The sequence below is a fragment of the Ornithodoros turicata genome, chromosome 3 (assembly GCF_037126465.1).
Source record: "Ornithodoros turicata isolate Travis chromosome 3, ASM3712646v1, whole genome shotgun sequence".
Taxonomy (NCBI): Eukaryota; Metazoa; Arthropoda; class Arachnida; order Ixodida; family Argasidae; genus Ornithodoros; species Ornithodoros turicata.
This window is the reverse complement of record NC_088203.1, coordinates 103,049,900-103,065,383: the sequence shown is the minus strand read 5'-3', so window position 1 is coordinate 103,065,383 and position 15,484 is coordinate 103,049,900. Positions and strand designations below refer to the sequence as shown.

Below are 15,484 nucleotides of genomic sequence, written 5' to 3'. Positions count from 1 at the left end.
GTGGCAGAGACGCACTTGCACAGCGTATACAGGGTGCTTCACCTAACGTGATAAAAAAAATGGGCGACGTACTCGCCGGAGGATTGTGGGACTTTCGGCAATTACCTTCTGGCACCTTTTGCGACCGTTAAGGAAGGCTTTGGACAATTTTTAATTGCGGGAAATTTTTTTTTTTTTTCAATTGAACATTGAAGATTGCCAAGCGAACCTCACTTTCTTTTTTTCTTTTTTCAGAAATATGAAGTCTTCCACGGACAACCACGGACACAACAAAAACTATATGCACAGTACCGCAACAGCAATAGTCGAAAAAATATTAGTAAAATTTCCACTTTAGCCCCGCCTGCTCGATTGTCGCGAAGAACACTCTTAAAAATGAACTTCACCGCGTAGAACGCTCCTAGCCAACCATCATCTCAAATGATATCGTTATCTGCCCTGATTTGTTGAAACCGAGAGGCGTACGGCTTTTTGTGACAATTATGAACAGCATAAGTGTCACAAAAAAGGCGTACGCCTCCCGTTTTCGACAAATCAGGGCAGATAACGATATCATTTGAGATGATGGTTGGCTAGGAGCGTGCTATGTGGTGAAGTTCATTTTTAAGAGTGAAGAGTGTACAGGAGTTGCGGGGAGAGGAGGATGTGTCCCACCTCTTGTTTTACCTTTCTTTTCCCCGCTTTGACCTTGATGCTGGTGACAACCGTCTTATCACAAAGAAGGCAAAAGGTGGGGACACTTTCTCTTGACGCACATTTGGCGCGCGCTTCTTTGCGAAAATCAAGCAGGCAGGACTAAAGCGTAATATTTACTAATTTTTTTTCCCAACTGTTTCTGTTGCAATACCGTGCATAGTTTTGGTTAGGTCTGCGGATATCCGTGGAGGACTTCATATTTCCGTTAAAAAAAAAAAAGAAAAAGTGAGGTTCGCTTGGCAATTTCCAAAGTTCAATTGACGAAAAATAAATTTCCCTCAATTGAAAATTGTCCAAAGCTTTCCTAAATGGCGGCAAAAGTTCCCAGAAGGTAATTTCCGAAAGTTCTACAATAATCCGGCGAGTATGTCGTCAGTTAGAGTGTTTTTTTTATATCACTTTAGGTGAAACACCCTGTATTTCTGGCTTCGCTAAACTGCAACGCCGTGTTTCCTTCATATTCGGTATTTGTTTTAAAGCTCGCTTGCCGAGTACAGAATGCGAAATCTCCCATCGCTCGTAACAGATACAATCACACCGCCAAGCTGACGCCCCATAGCCGTCAGGCGACACACCCGCACACTTCGCTTTACCCGTTCCAATTGTCAAAACAAACAAAAAAACAAACGCCATGGCGTGAACCTCTCTCACTGCTTCCCCTTCATCTCAACTTTCGCGCAAACACACACACCTATCCAGATAGCGGCAACCGACGTACTATTGGTCCGGAACGGTGCGGAAAAAAAAAAAAAAAGAGAGAGAGAGAGAAAGAAAAGTTGCGACAGCTTTGGCTGGGTGTCATTTCGCTGTCCATTTTCTGAGCACCGATTTTGCCCCCTTTTCCTCCGGCCCAATCGGCCGTTCATTTCAAATAAAGTGCCAATGTTCGTCCAATACACGACTGCTGTGTGCGCTTTCCAATTGTCTCACACGCAGCCCCCTCCTCCTCCCCCACCCCAGAAGGAGAAACGCAAACATATATTTCGATAGATGCGAACCCCCACTCTCTTTCCCTCTCTCTCTCTCTATATATATATGTATCCACCGCTCTGTTTCAAGCGCCTTCCAACCTCCTCCCCCCTCCTCTTCCCTTTATCCTCGTTACTTCTCCTATCTGTTTTTCCTCTTTCTCCGCCACTCTTCGATTTTCACTGTCTCTTTCGGTGTCCCTCATTCCTTCATTTCTCCCCAAACCTGTCCGTCTATCCATCGCTTCTCTATAATTTTATGGGTGCTTGGTTTCTTTCTTTCTTTCACCCCTTCTTTTTGTTTTTCGATAACAACACACACACACACACACACACGGTCGCAAAATAGAAAGAGCGAGGGAGGATGTGTTCGAATTCTGGCGCGCCGGCCTATTTTCGAGATGCCTTCTCCATTTGGTGATGAAAAAAGCTCCGTGGTTGCTTTCGTATTTTGAGGTGGGGGCAGAATATGGGTGAGAGATCCCCCTCTCTCTCTCTTCCTAAGAGAATGATGGAAAGTAGGAGAGGGGGGCAGAAGAAGAAGAAAAAAAAAAGAAAAGAAAAAGCAAGATATCCTGCGGTGCGTGTGTCGAAAAGATTTCCTGCCGCTGTGCGAAGGGGGTTTAGTAATATTTCGGGAAATATAGGGTATTATAGGGGGCGCTGCGGAACTCCCGTCTAGTGCTTTGGTATATTGCTTCGCCGTGCTCAGTGTAATTCTTATCGTATACCAGGCCCCTTTTTTTTGTGGAACAGTTTCGGAGTCGTGATAGCGGTGTATCGCGGTTTCTGGATGAGTATGGAATGTATCGTGCAAGCAATGTTCCGCCGTCATATATACGTTGTGTTCTTCTTGGACACTGAGCATCTGCACTAGGTATACCCGCGTACGCCACCAGTACATGACCTTAGAAATATTGTGTCTTGCCGTCTTCGGGTGTCTAGTGAGCTTCCCTGGAAACGGGCGAAATTGTTGCGCAGTACGTACAAAAATAAAGATACAAAAAAAAAAAAAAAAAAAAAAAACTCAACGCCTACGCGGCGCTTTCCGTTCGGCCACACTTTTGACGTCAGCAGGATGGCGAAGTGGAGTGCCCGCCGTGCCCGAGAGGCGCGCGCGCGCGCGAAAATATTGCACGTGCGTCACAGTCGCGAACCGACGCGGACAGGATATCCGCGGAGGGATTTTATCCGGAGCAGCGGGAAACACCCGAATTATAAAATCAGTTTAACGAGAGCGGTGCTTCTATTTGGAAGGAAACGGACTTCAAGGCACCTTATACCAGGTGGTTCCACTTTAATCTGAAGTGGTCTGATGTCCTACTAATAATTGCGATGTGATAGGACGTCGGAATTTACAGATGTAAAGCGTGTTTTTTTTTTCTTAGACGTCCACGTAAGACAGGGCGCTGTTTTCCTTATAGCTATACACTCTAACAAAAAAAAAAAAAAAAAAGGAGTACTTTTACTCCTTTTGGGGAGCAATTGCATTGCCACAGAAAATAGTCCCTTTCGGGAGTAAATGCACGGGAGTAAATGAATGTCACAGAGTGAAGACCGCATTTCACGCACTATTGTAAGAGTCCCAGGTACATAATTGGTGCGCATGCATGAAAATACTTTGAAGCAAACCGTCAACCGTGATATATCGAGTGATATAAAAACCTTGCGCCATACTAGGGCACAATTTGCGAAGAAAGATGCGCTAACTGTTTCTTACTCTGTGTGGCTGGAAAATTGCTACGTTGTCTGACTTATACAGCCTTATGTCGTTCAAATTGACCAGGGGCACATATTTACGTAGACTGTCGCATTCAGGCGACTATTCGCGAAGTTTAGTGACAGTTTGCAGTCCCGGGGAGTAAATGTCGGGACTAAATGATGGGTTAGGGGACTAAAATGGGGAGTAATTGGGGGGGGGGGGCAGACTAGGGGAGTAGAAGCTGCAATTACTCCCCGTTTTACTCTTTTTTTTTCTTCTTAGAGTGTACCAGAGACGTAGAACAGCAGCACACGATGTTCGCGTCGTGGCACGGGACCGTAACACAGCCTGGGGTGAGCTGGCGCGATTTACGGCAAGTGTTGGGAGACATCTGGAAAAGCGCGGTCTGCACTCGCCGCCTGTACGTTCGGCTATGCCTCGTATAGAGTGGGCCTGCGGCAAAGCCAGCTTGCCGGTGGCGTTGTCTCGCTCAATGGGATGGTTGCTTTCTTTTTTCGCTGGGACTGACAGCATTTCTCCATCTGGCTTTGAGAGAAACGGAACTTCATTATTCTCGACCCTGCTCTTGTTTTACAGTGAGTCAAGCTATGTATAATTCCGCACGTCTTAAATTCCCCGCTCGGCGGCGCTTGATTATTTAATGATCCACGATGCTTGTGCGCTGGCTAGATCCGGACAACGCGCGCGTCTTTCCTATACAGCGGTGCGTGTAAAAGGACGCTTCCCGAGAGTTACAGGGATGTCAGCTTCTTCATCTCTATTGATACATACAGGGTGTTCCAGAAAACGTGTCGTCGAATTATAATAATAATAATAATAAAAACTACGCCACCTAGAATCATGCGGTCAACGGTATTTGTTCTTACTAGGTTTTTGTCACCACCTGATGTGAATGTCATGTAACGTAAAATTAATTATGTAAATTTTTGCGAACTGAACTCGGAAATTTACCAAGTAAATGTCGCCTTTTTACCCCGCCAATACGAAGAGCGTGACGAATTTACTCCAATTCATGATAATTGGCAGTGATATTCATGAAAGCCATGCCGGTGTTATCTCTTTCTACGATGACGGGGTGGGCTGGCTTTCCAACCTCCTTTCGTCGGACTGACAATGATTGCACTGAAAAGTTCGTCGCGTGCTATCTTCTGGGAGTTCCGTAGAGCATGATGTTCGGCTACTTTTTCTTATGGAATAGCTCATCAATATCCCTGTCAATTATCATTAATTTGAGTAAATTCGGCACGCTCTGTACATTGGTGAGGTAAAAATGTCACCTTTACTTGGCAAATTTCCACATTCAGTTCCCAAACATTTACATAATTAAACTTACGTTACGTGACATTCATATCAGGAGGTGGCAAAAACCTAGTAAGAACAAATGCCGTTGACCGCATGAATCTAGGTGTTGTAGTTTTTTTTTATTATTATAATTCAAAGACACGTTTTCTGGAGTGCCCTGTATTTGTATGCGATACATATACTTAATTAGAAGAAAAACAAAAAACGCCCAAATCTTCAAAAAAACATGCGTCAAGTTCGAAGAAAATGACCTTGGCATCATATACATATCTCTTTCGCTGCTATTCACGTAAGTTTTTTTCGAAAGCTGGCACATGTTCCAACACGCCTATACGCCCAAACCAATTTCGACGCGCACACATTCGTAAAAACGGGGGAAACTGTTATACGTGATAAACACAACTTGCGATATTAAATGCAGGATATTATACTGTGTTGCCGTATGTTCGTCGCATGTTTCGTCTCCGCGACGAATACACCTGGACCGAAAAATCTACGATTTGTTTTTCCCCCAAGCGATGGAAATTTCTCCTCGTTGGATACGATATATTCGAAATAGCGGTACTATACAGTATATTCGATGCGTGCTGTATATGCACATTTTGAGACACTATATTTATTATTCATTATGGCCAGAGCTGAGCCAATATTTGTGATAACCCATATCATTTCTTAAAAAAAAAAAAAGAAAAGAGAGCGCAAATCAATTTGGAGAAGATGCATCTATGGGAGGGAGGCAATAACGGGAGATTGCATCGGCGTAAGTGCTTTTTCTCTCTCGTGCTGTCTAATCTGTTTTTCCCGTGACGGATTTTGAAGTACATCGTACACTCGAAAAATACGTAGCATCCTCCGTTCAGATGGGCGATGGCTTAGTTTTCCCAGATCTGCGTTCGGGCGCGGAAGAGTAGCTTCGTTTTTTTTTTTTTTTTTTTTTTTTGTGGACATTTTTTTACGTCGTCGTCGTACGTGCATGTTGATGTCTCCATGTTTGTTCCGAAGTTGCACGTGTGTCACTTTTTTTTTTTTGTCTTCATTCATTCTTTCAATAAAATGACTTCAGCGTTGATTCTTATCCTCAAAACGAATGATGATAGGGTTGTGGGAGTAGTAATTTTAAAACCGAATGGAATACAAAGCGAGTAGCTATGTATCCGAAGTGAAATACGAACAGTTATGTAACCGAGCCAAACACATTTACAACATACACACTGAAATCAAGACGCATTTGTGACACATATATGCGTACACATATCTTCTCACGAAGCAGCAACGAGTTTGTTTTGTGTCATCTCTTTCTGCGTCCTTCGGCTCACGAGTGCTTACTGAAATTCGCCGCATAGCACGCTCCTAGCCAACCGTCATTTCGAACGCGGGGCGTACGCCATTTTTGTGACACTTATGCTATTCACAATTGTCACAAAAAAGGCGTACGCCCCCCGTTTTCAACAAACCAGGGCAGATAACGATATCACTCGAGATGATGGTTGGCTAGGAGCGTGCTATGCGGTGAAGTTCATTTTTAAGAGTGTACGGCTTCGGCTTCGTCATATTTCGCGTCGAGGCTTTGATCCCTTCGGCACGGCAGGGGCGATGCCAAGGAGACTTGAGCCCGCTTCGCACCCCAACCCCCTCGAAATATAGTAGACCAAGCATGGTGCTACTTGTTCGCGGTCGGCTCATGGGAATTCGCCGAAGTGCTAACAGGTTTATCTGTCCTGGGTCTTATCTGTAGTGAAGGCTGCTTTCCCCCGCTATGTGCCTGTTGAAAAAAATGAAATAAATAAATATTATTTGATAGGAAAAAAAAAAAAACGAGATATCATCGTAATAATTGTCATATCCCCCACATGCCATTTATTACCAATGTTTAAGGAACGCCCACTCGTATAGAGTAAGGAAGGATGCTCCTGGATCAATGGCTCTTCTGTTTGGAGGCGTCCCTCCCTCTGTGGATGCTCCGAGGGTTTGGGGAAAGAAATGAAGACAGAAAGAGAGACTTATCAGTGCGCAAGAGTCTGGCGAAGCGACAGACGGGCAAGACAGGAACCCAGTGTGGGCGAGAGAGAGGAATGGATGGCGTCCCGACCGCAATATGCCAGCTGTCAGAAGCGTTACTGTTCGCCCAATGACGACTGACAGATGGGACACCCCCTTCTTTTCCTCATGTGAGAAAGTGCCCCGGAATTCGCTCCATTGGAAGGAAACCCGTAGGAAATGTTTTGATTCCTCCGCCCTGGTGTTTCACTCACACTTGGATAGGTGGGGTTGATTGTATACCATACACGCATTACGCTGCGCACGCCGGAGTATGGAGGAAAAAAAAAACAAGAATTTTTATTCTACGTGCCATAGTTGGCGAAATACAAGCCTCTGACACGCTCGAGCAGTCACTTCAGGGGAGCGAAAGCTTCCGCCATGCCTATTGGTGCTCGTAAGCACGTGATCTCTCCCACGGCCGCTTCACTGACGCAGCTACTCGCCGTGGTGTCACCGTGATTTGCCCGTGTATTACCTCCTTCGCTGTAAAACTTGGATTGCAGGTTCACGTCAATGTAAACAAGCGTTTATTACGTTTATCGTGGGTAACTTGAGGCAAGTGTGGCAAGCGTTAATGCGGGCTCAAATCGCTGTCTCATTATTTCTTTGTGGTCTCAGATACAGCGTTTATAGGGCATAGATGACTGGATACAACATCCTCCTGTTTTATTTTTATTTTTTCTCCTTTTTTGTAAGTCATGCCAAATATTGCCATGTGGTGGGATCGAACCCCTGCCAACTGTTGTGCTGTCTGAGATTCTCCCTGGTTTCTCCGGTAGACGTTCGAGACGGATGTTGACACAGAGGCACAGCCTGCGCATCACTTTTAGCCGCAGTTGCTTCGCGGTGCAGACACGGAATAAAAATGCGCGTCCATAAAGCTCGCGCCGGATTATTGCTGGGATTTTAAGGGCAGCGGTGCCGTAATGCTGTGACGGCAACAGGTTCCGTTTCTTCTTTGTTTTTTTTTTCTCAGAGAAATATTGGTAGCATTATCTTGACAGAAAAAAATCTCATTTGTCTTGAACGCGAATGTCGTCCGCGAGGGTGCGTCCGCTAATGGTGACATTCGAGTCACTGAATAGCTTCGCTCCGAGTATTGCATTTTTTTTTCCCCCGGCACTATGCCGACAGCCGTCTGGCAACATTGAGAGCGCCGCTCTCCCATTGGACAAAATCTGCAACTCGGCGGCATTTTGTTGACACGCCAGTTGAACCGCACACGCTTAAAAATGAGCTTCACCACGTAGCACGCTCAGAGCCAGAGCCAGAGGGAGGCGTACCTCCTTTTTCGTACCGCTTATGCAATACATAATTTTTACAAAAAAAGGGGTACGCCTCTCATGTTGTCAACAAATCAGGGGAGAGACCGATGTCATTCGGGATGATGGTTGGCTAGACTCTAAAAACAGAACTTGACCGCATAGCATGCTGTGCGCCAACCCTTGCCACGAATGATAGGATTATCGCTTCTGATTCGGAAATAGAGGGGGGCGTACGCCTTTTTGTGGCAATTTAGATATATGAAAATTGCCACAAAAAGGCGTACGCCCCCCCCCCCCACCTCTGTCTTCCAATCACCAGCGATAACACTATCATTCGTGACAACCGTTGGCGCGCAGCGTGCTATGCGGTGAAGTTCTGTTTTTAGAGTGTAGGGGCGTGCTATGCTGTGAAGTTCATTTTTAAGTGCATAGTTTCTTTCCGACCGGGCAAAACGAGCGTATATGCTGCGGCAAACTTATTTCACATCGCGAATTGCAGCGCGCTGAGCGTAACTGCACGTGCGATTTTGTTTAGAGGGCCTCGAACCATTGTCGTCAAGGAAGACGACGCAAAAGCGTGGTCGAATAGAGGACAAGGAACGCACATCTACAGACGGGATCCGACATTTTAACATAGCAAGCTAAACCCCCCCCCCCCCCCCCCCCCCCCCCCGCGGAGCCCCCACACGGCGCCCGTAGGCGACGCAGCTGCGCCGGACCCAACATGGCGGGCTCACTCGCCGGCGTGGTTCAGTGTCGCTACTCTGTTCCCTATTTAGTGACTCCATGCGCCCCCTGGCGTAGAACTTACGGTTGTACATCAGTTGCAGTACTGTTAAGCTATTCGTTACTCTACACTCTTAAAAATGAACTTCACCACATAGCACGCTCCTAGCAAACCATCACCCCGAATGACAACGTTCTCGCCCTAGATTTGTTGAAAACGGGAGGAGGAGCCTATTTTGTGCCGTGCATAATGGCACAAAATAGGCTCCTCCTCCCGTTTTCAGCAAATCAGGGGCGAGAACGTTGCCATTCGGGATGATGGTTGGCTAGGAGCGTGCTATGTGGTGAAGTTCATTTCTAAGAGTGTAGGTGACATTACAATAAAACTGGAAAGGGAATCAGCGTAACACTACGAGGCTTTGTTGAATGAAGTTTTTTTCGCGCATGGCATCTACTTCAAGTATGGCTTGTAGGTATAGGCACTAAAAACGATGTCCGGAATCATAAGTAAACGTGGAAGTTTGGCTTATGCGCAACGCACTTGTTTAGCCATTTCATCCTCTTGAAAGCCTGCGTCAGTGTTGCCGAATCGTTTTTCAGGACGTGCGAGATATAAACGAAATGGGAGTCATCAAACGAATAACGAATGGCTGTACGTAGCCTTTGTGCATATTCCCATTACATTTCTCCTTAGCTTCGTTTAAATCCTCCCGTGAATATCGATTTTCATTTCCGATATCGGATACAAAATCCGTAATGGAAACGGATGGGCCCGATTTGTACTTGACGTTGAAAAAGATTTCGCTCTCGGCGATTCTAAACGACGCCAGGAGGTTTTTCCGACATTGCCTAGCACGTTTTCTCGACTTATTTGTCTTTGGGACAAAATTGGGACTTTGTATCTGCCGTGGTCCCTGGGCATTCGTTAATTTAGCGGGGTGGCCCAAGTCATTCCTAAACCGTACACTAAATTCCTACATTGTAACGTGACCGTACGTCGTGCATACACGCTGTCACCGCGACGGTAGGCAGGAAAAGGTAACGGAATCTTTTTCGTTTCCGTTACCACTTCCGTTGCTGGCCCTTATTTGTTTCTGTTTGAGTTTCGGTTACCACCATTGTTGCTTTCGTTTCCGTTACGTTTCCGTTTCGGTTTTCGGTACCGCCCCACCTCCAGCTTTTTGTTTTCCTTCTTTCTTTTCTTTCTCTATTTTTTTTTTAAACAAAGAGCATTGAGACCTGACAAAACTTAATCCCTCTACGTTCTGAAGTCTATTTTGAGGACCTCAGGGATACATGCATACAAGAGACAACGTTTATTCAAAATACACATATAGGTATGTGATTTCTGGGAACAGCTAATATGAACATGGTTTCCAGGAATGTTACTGACGCTTGTAACTTCCAGTTCACCATAAGCGTATAAGAACTATGCTTCTTCTATTTACTATATACTACTTACTTATATGCTCCAGTTGGATAGTAATTTTAGTTTTAGTTCTTCAGTTAATTTTAGTTTGCTTCATTGAGGTTTGTTTCACAAATTTATCTACATGATATGGTAAAGAATTGCGATAATTGGGGTCCTGCGGTACCCGAATCATTAGCGTAAATTATTGTCGTTTCCGTTTCTGTTTCAGGTATTCTAACTGTGCGACATCCGTTTATGTTTCTGTTACCGTTACCCGCTATATTTCCGGTATAATACCGTTTCCGTTTCTGTTACTGTTTCTGTTACCTTTCCCTGACGGTAGGTCCCGTTGTTGTAGACAGGTGGACGCTTTGAGCAGTTGTCCCCGATATGCATGGGCAGCCCACGTTGTAACGCGACACAATTGGAGCTTGATGCTTACGAGGCTTTCATTGTGTCTTCGCTAGGAATACTGCAGATATACCTTAGGAGTATTAACAATGCGTTCACGGTCGAAAATGAACGTCTCGTAACGCGGTCTCTATAGCTGTCTGTCACGTGACTCACTTATCACCAATAAAATGACCACGTCCGTGACGATACCGTGCCTCGTAATCCTCACACGTCCAAGTCTCGCTCGATGCCACCTTCAATGCCCACCCATCGCTGCCTTTCGATCCAAGTCGCCCACTCCGTAATTAACCCTTTCGACCTCGCAATCACGGTTCGGACCCTCATTCTCCCCCCGAACCTATTTTAAGGGTTGAATCCTCCATTCTTTAAACGCAGCCCCTCGCATCCGTCAGCTTCTCAGGAATTCCCAACCCTGACAAAACTCTCTCTCCCAAACCACGCAGATCATCCCGAAAAGTCCTCTTTTCGAAGATGGCACGCATCTGTCATTTCTCATTCCCGCCGAGCGATGGCGCCCTCTACCTTCCCTCCCTTCTTCCTCCCGACCTCACTTCTTTCTCGCCGAGAGTTGATCGGATGCGCTCGCCGACGATGAACGCGAACCGACGTCGGCTGCGCGACGCCAAGCGCAGCGCTGCGATTCTTCCTTCTTAGTGGGCGTCACTGGGCAGCGAGGATGGCGAGGCGGCGGTAGCAACCTGTCGCGATGCGTCCGACACGTGTTTCGTTGTGCTGGTGGATTGTGGCAACGCTGTGCCTGACGGAGGTCGGGACGGTTCGACACAGGGGAGAGTGGAGACCGCACCATCATAAGGCATCCTTCGAAAGGATTGGAGCCAATAGGATACGGCATCATAGAGGTGAGATGCTGTGACGGGATGGGGTGTGAAAATAGATGACACAGTTTAGATCTATGCCGTCATTGGTTATATAAAGGCATCGCGTTATACTTCATGAGACAGTACATTTTATTACCGAGGACTGTAACGCGTAATATAATTGGACCCTTATCACAAGGAGGCGCAGGAACTACTCCGACTTTTACGTTCATTAGGCACATACAGATACCCTTCGTGTCACATAGCGCTGTCGTATCCTGTTACAGTACATATCCAAATGTGCGCAATTGTTAACATTGTATTATTCTATTGTACCGAGCTACATGTTGTAGCCCATAGGTTATCAACATGAATATGATAGGCAGGTAGAAAAAGGGAGGAATGGGATGTCATAATATACAGTATTTTACAGTGTGCAGCGCGTGCTTTACGCGTTGTAGAAGGTCTCCAAGAGCGGCAGTGCGCGTTAGCTACCCGTGCGTGTTATACATCGGAGCTGTTGCCAGAAAGGCAATCACTAAACCTCGCGCCTCGGTCTTGTCGCCTAACACTGGAGTTGTGCGCTCATTCGTTCGAGTTCGGGGAAAGTGGGAAGACGGTACGGATGACAGAATAATGGAACGAGTAAAAAGGGAAAACGGACAGTTGTGGTCTACGGCACCGACTCTGTCGTGTCGGTGATAGATGTAATAAATATCACTCATATATTAGTCAACGCACACGCTTTGATTACTGTGGACACCTAACGGCGATGCATTTTCACCTCCGGTAATTCCAGCCTTCATTATATCCACTGGAAAAAAAAAATCAAATTGCGCTAATTTTCGTGGATGCGCGTCAACACCGGAAAATACGATAGTTAGATTCATCTGTTGTCGTTGAGATGTTGGACCTCCGTACGAAGGTATAGGCCCATTTACACGAAAACCAACTCCGCCCTACGTACTGGAGTTGTCTGAGTGTGTTTGATGACGGAGCTGCATTCATATCGTGGTCTTCTCTTCTATATATAGGAGTTTTAGTGCCCGATTAGCCTTTCAGTACCGTACGGCGTCGTTGTGCTTCCGTTTCCTTCCAGGGGTTCACTGTGGCGTACAGTCAACATGTAGGACATGTACAACATGTAGTTATCGGCCGCGCCGTTCAAAGACACGGCCCACCCGAGGACGGACCGCGTTATCAAAGGGCCCCTCTCCGGTATATGAGGGACCAGCTCCCATTTGCCCTTCTCCACCGCATACACGGATTTGAAGGGAGAACCAGAGACAGTGTCGTATTGCCAACTGTAGGATGGGACAAACGAAAGCACAGTGTCAGCACCAAGTTCTATTGTTAACGGAATCTCGCAGGATCATCGAGGATCAACAGGGCTGATGTCACGACTTCGTCAACGTTCAGTTTTTGACGGTGACGGCGGGTAGCTCAGCTGAACTATATCCCAAGCAGCACAATGTACTGAAAATCGAGTGCAATAGGGGTGGACGGTATGTGTCTTATCAGTGTTCTTTAGTGTCGGGAGTCTGTTCAAAGCCTTCCACCTACCCGTCCGCCCCTATTGCACTCGACTTTCAGTACATTGTGCTGCTTGGGATCTGACATCAAGAGGGACTGCACACATTCTTTCCTGTTTCACTCCGTCCCTTTGGCTTTCTCCTTCGGTGCACCGAACTGTCAGTTCAGAGCAGGCTGACCCCGCCTTCCCCAACCATCTCACCCCCTTTGCGCTTTGCGTTACGATACAAGAAACAAAAGTCCTTTGGACGCGTTGGCTTTTTTTTCTTTCTTTTTGCAGAATACCTTCCCGATCGTAGAGAGTGATTGCGACATACTGTGTTGAAATATGAAACCATTGAGGATACAATCTTCCATGCCGGCCCCCGAACGGACCAAATCACGGTACGGGTCTATGGACGTGAACTCCACGTAGCCACGTTTATTCTCCACTCATAGCCATAACTGCTTCGAGGGGCAAACGACGAATAATAACGATAATAATAATTTAAAAGAACATAAAAGCCGATTTCCCGCATCGCCACAGACGACCAGCTCCCGTGGCATTCGCTCCGAGATCGAACAGTGTCGGCGCGCTGCGGGGAAGCGATAAACTGCCGTAGTGTGGATAGCTTCCTCGTGTCTCTTCCACGTTTATTCCGCGTTCAGTGCAGTAGGTGAAGCATCGTGGAACCGAACGGTATCGTACCATCGCGGCACAGGTGATCTTCCGGCGCACAAGATCTTCGGATCCACTAGAATTTCGGAGAAGAACCATCAACTCCGAACATTGGCGGACGTGTGTTATCCACACTAGAAAGGTGACGGTGTCGCCCCCTATATAGGTCGATCTCGCAGCGACGCCGAGACTGGGAGTTAATCTTCGAATCCCCCGCGCATCGGCTGTGCTGTCTGAGGTTTTCCCTTGGTTTTCCTGCATATTTTCCAGACGAATGTTGGCGCCACTTCCCTTTGAAGTCGGCCAAGGACGTATACTAACCCTCCTATGTCCCCCACTCCTTCTGCGGTCCTCTTTCTCCGTCTGTCAACGACGCTCATAGCCACAGTTGCTTCGCGGCGCTAACAAAAAAAAATTACAGACGATCGACCGACAGTGGAAAAAATGCGTCCGTTCGGTGAACTCAAGATTGTGGGTTGAAAACCCACCGTCATTGCGCAAGCTGCTTGGCAAACATCGTGCCCTCGCAAGGGAAGCCGTAGACACGGGGTGTTACGTGCTGAGGTTTCCAGGCACGTGCGAGATCAAATCATCAAAATAAAAAAAAAACGAAAAAGAAATCTAAATCAAATCTCTTCGTTACCAACGTAACCGCCCATGTCTTATTTTCGCACAATCATCGCCCTCGCCCACACGATAAGCCGAACACACGCCTTGGTGCTGCGGTGTGACACCGCTCAAAATGTCCTTGCACCATCGATCGACGCCTTTAAAAAAAAAAAAAAAAAAAAGAAGAAGAAGGAAAGAAAGGGGGAAAGCTCTAATGAAACCGAGTGGAAGTAGAATGTTACACTCCTTGGCAATGCTTTTGAGCTCTGTCAACGCGCTCGCTCCTCCGTGTTTACCTCAGCCCTCTGTAAACTCTTGACGGCGAAGTTCTCGCCCAAGATTATTCCTCTTCTTTCTTGGTTAGCGCGTCGCACCATGGCGTTCGGTTACCTAATTAACTCGGAGTGCGAATTTCGACCGCCCCTTTGGCCGAGAGACATTTCTTCTTCATTTACACGAAGCGGCAGAAAATTAAAGGGAGCCTGAATGAGAACGTCTTTTGTATTTGCTTCCGCTTCTTTTATTTCCATCCATCTCCTAGCGTCCCCTGCGCACGAAAGAAAGAAAGCGTCTGTGACTGGATTTCTGAGAGAGAGAGAGAGAGGCTGTTTCATTCGCGTCCCTTCTCTTTGGTTTCATTTCTTAACCTTCTCAACGTGGCGCTTCCCGTTGCCTTGAAATCTGAGGCTCCAGGGTGTATTTGACGTTGCCATACTTTTCTTTGTGCGTTGTCGTCATCATTTTTTTTTTCATTTTTTTTTTCTCGCCGCGCATAACCGTATCTGATTTTGTATTCGGTCCCGCGTGCCGTACGAATGGCTGGCGTTTGTTCGTAATGTCACGCTGGATTTGGAGGGGTGGTTGCATTATATTTAATACCTTCTCCCGCCTAGTTTTTCGGTTCAGAAGAAAAAGAGCAGAGAGCTCTATTCGTTTCAGGAGGCGCCGCGAACCTATCAAGCGAGAAATTATGTGTGCGTCCCTTTTCGCCGAGTGTAAATGAGATAGTACTAAGGTGTCTAAGCTATAACGGTGAAGAGGAAGAGAACTTCTGCAGCAGTGTACGCGGGTGGCGCTTCCGGAAACGGCGAGCCTGCATCAGCCGTTGTAATACCACCTGAAGGCGTAGTGCAAGGACGACGCCTTTCAGCTACAGCACTCTATGCCATTCTGTAGACCTCTCCCTATTTCTAAAGAAATGACGTCATAGTGTTCGACAACGTCACCAGTTTGGTAGAGCTGAACTGCGCTCGAAGCTATGGGCCTGTTGCTCTGGGCCAGGTGGCGCGAGTGAGCAGCAACATCAGCGCCCCAAATCATG

At 46.7% G+C, this 15,484-nt stretch overlaps 1 protein-coding gene across 2 annotated transcripts in view; it reads left to right on the top strand.

Moving 5' to 3' along the window:
- LOC135389043 (semaphorin-2A-like) overlaps window positions 1-15,484 on the top strand; it is a 162,039-nt gene that overhangs the window by 31,742 nt on the left and 114,813 nt on the right. The window contains exon 1 of one of the 2 annotated variants that reach the window (XM_064618986.1): window positions 11,117-11,405. The exons of the other annotated variant lie outside the window; for it this stretch is intronic. Within the exon in view, the coding sequence (XP_064475056.1) occupies window positions 11,252-11,405 (154 nt within the window). The 5' untranslated portion in view covers window positions 11,117-11,251. Of the gene's footprint in view, window positions 1-11,116; window positions 11,406-15,484 lie in introns of those variants that run through there. 2 annotated transcript variants of the gene reach the window in all.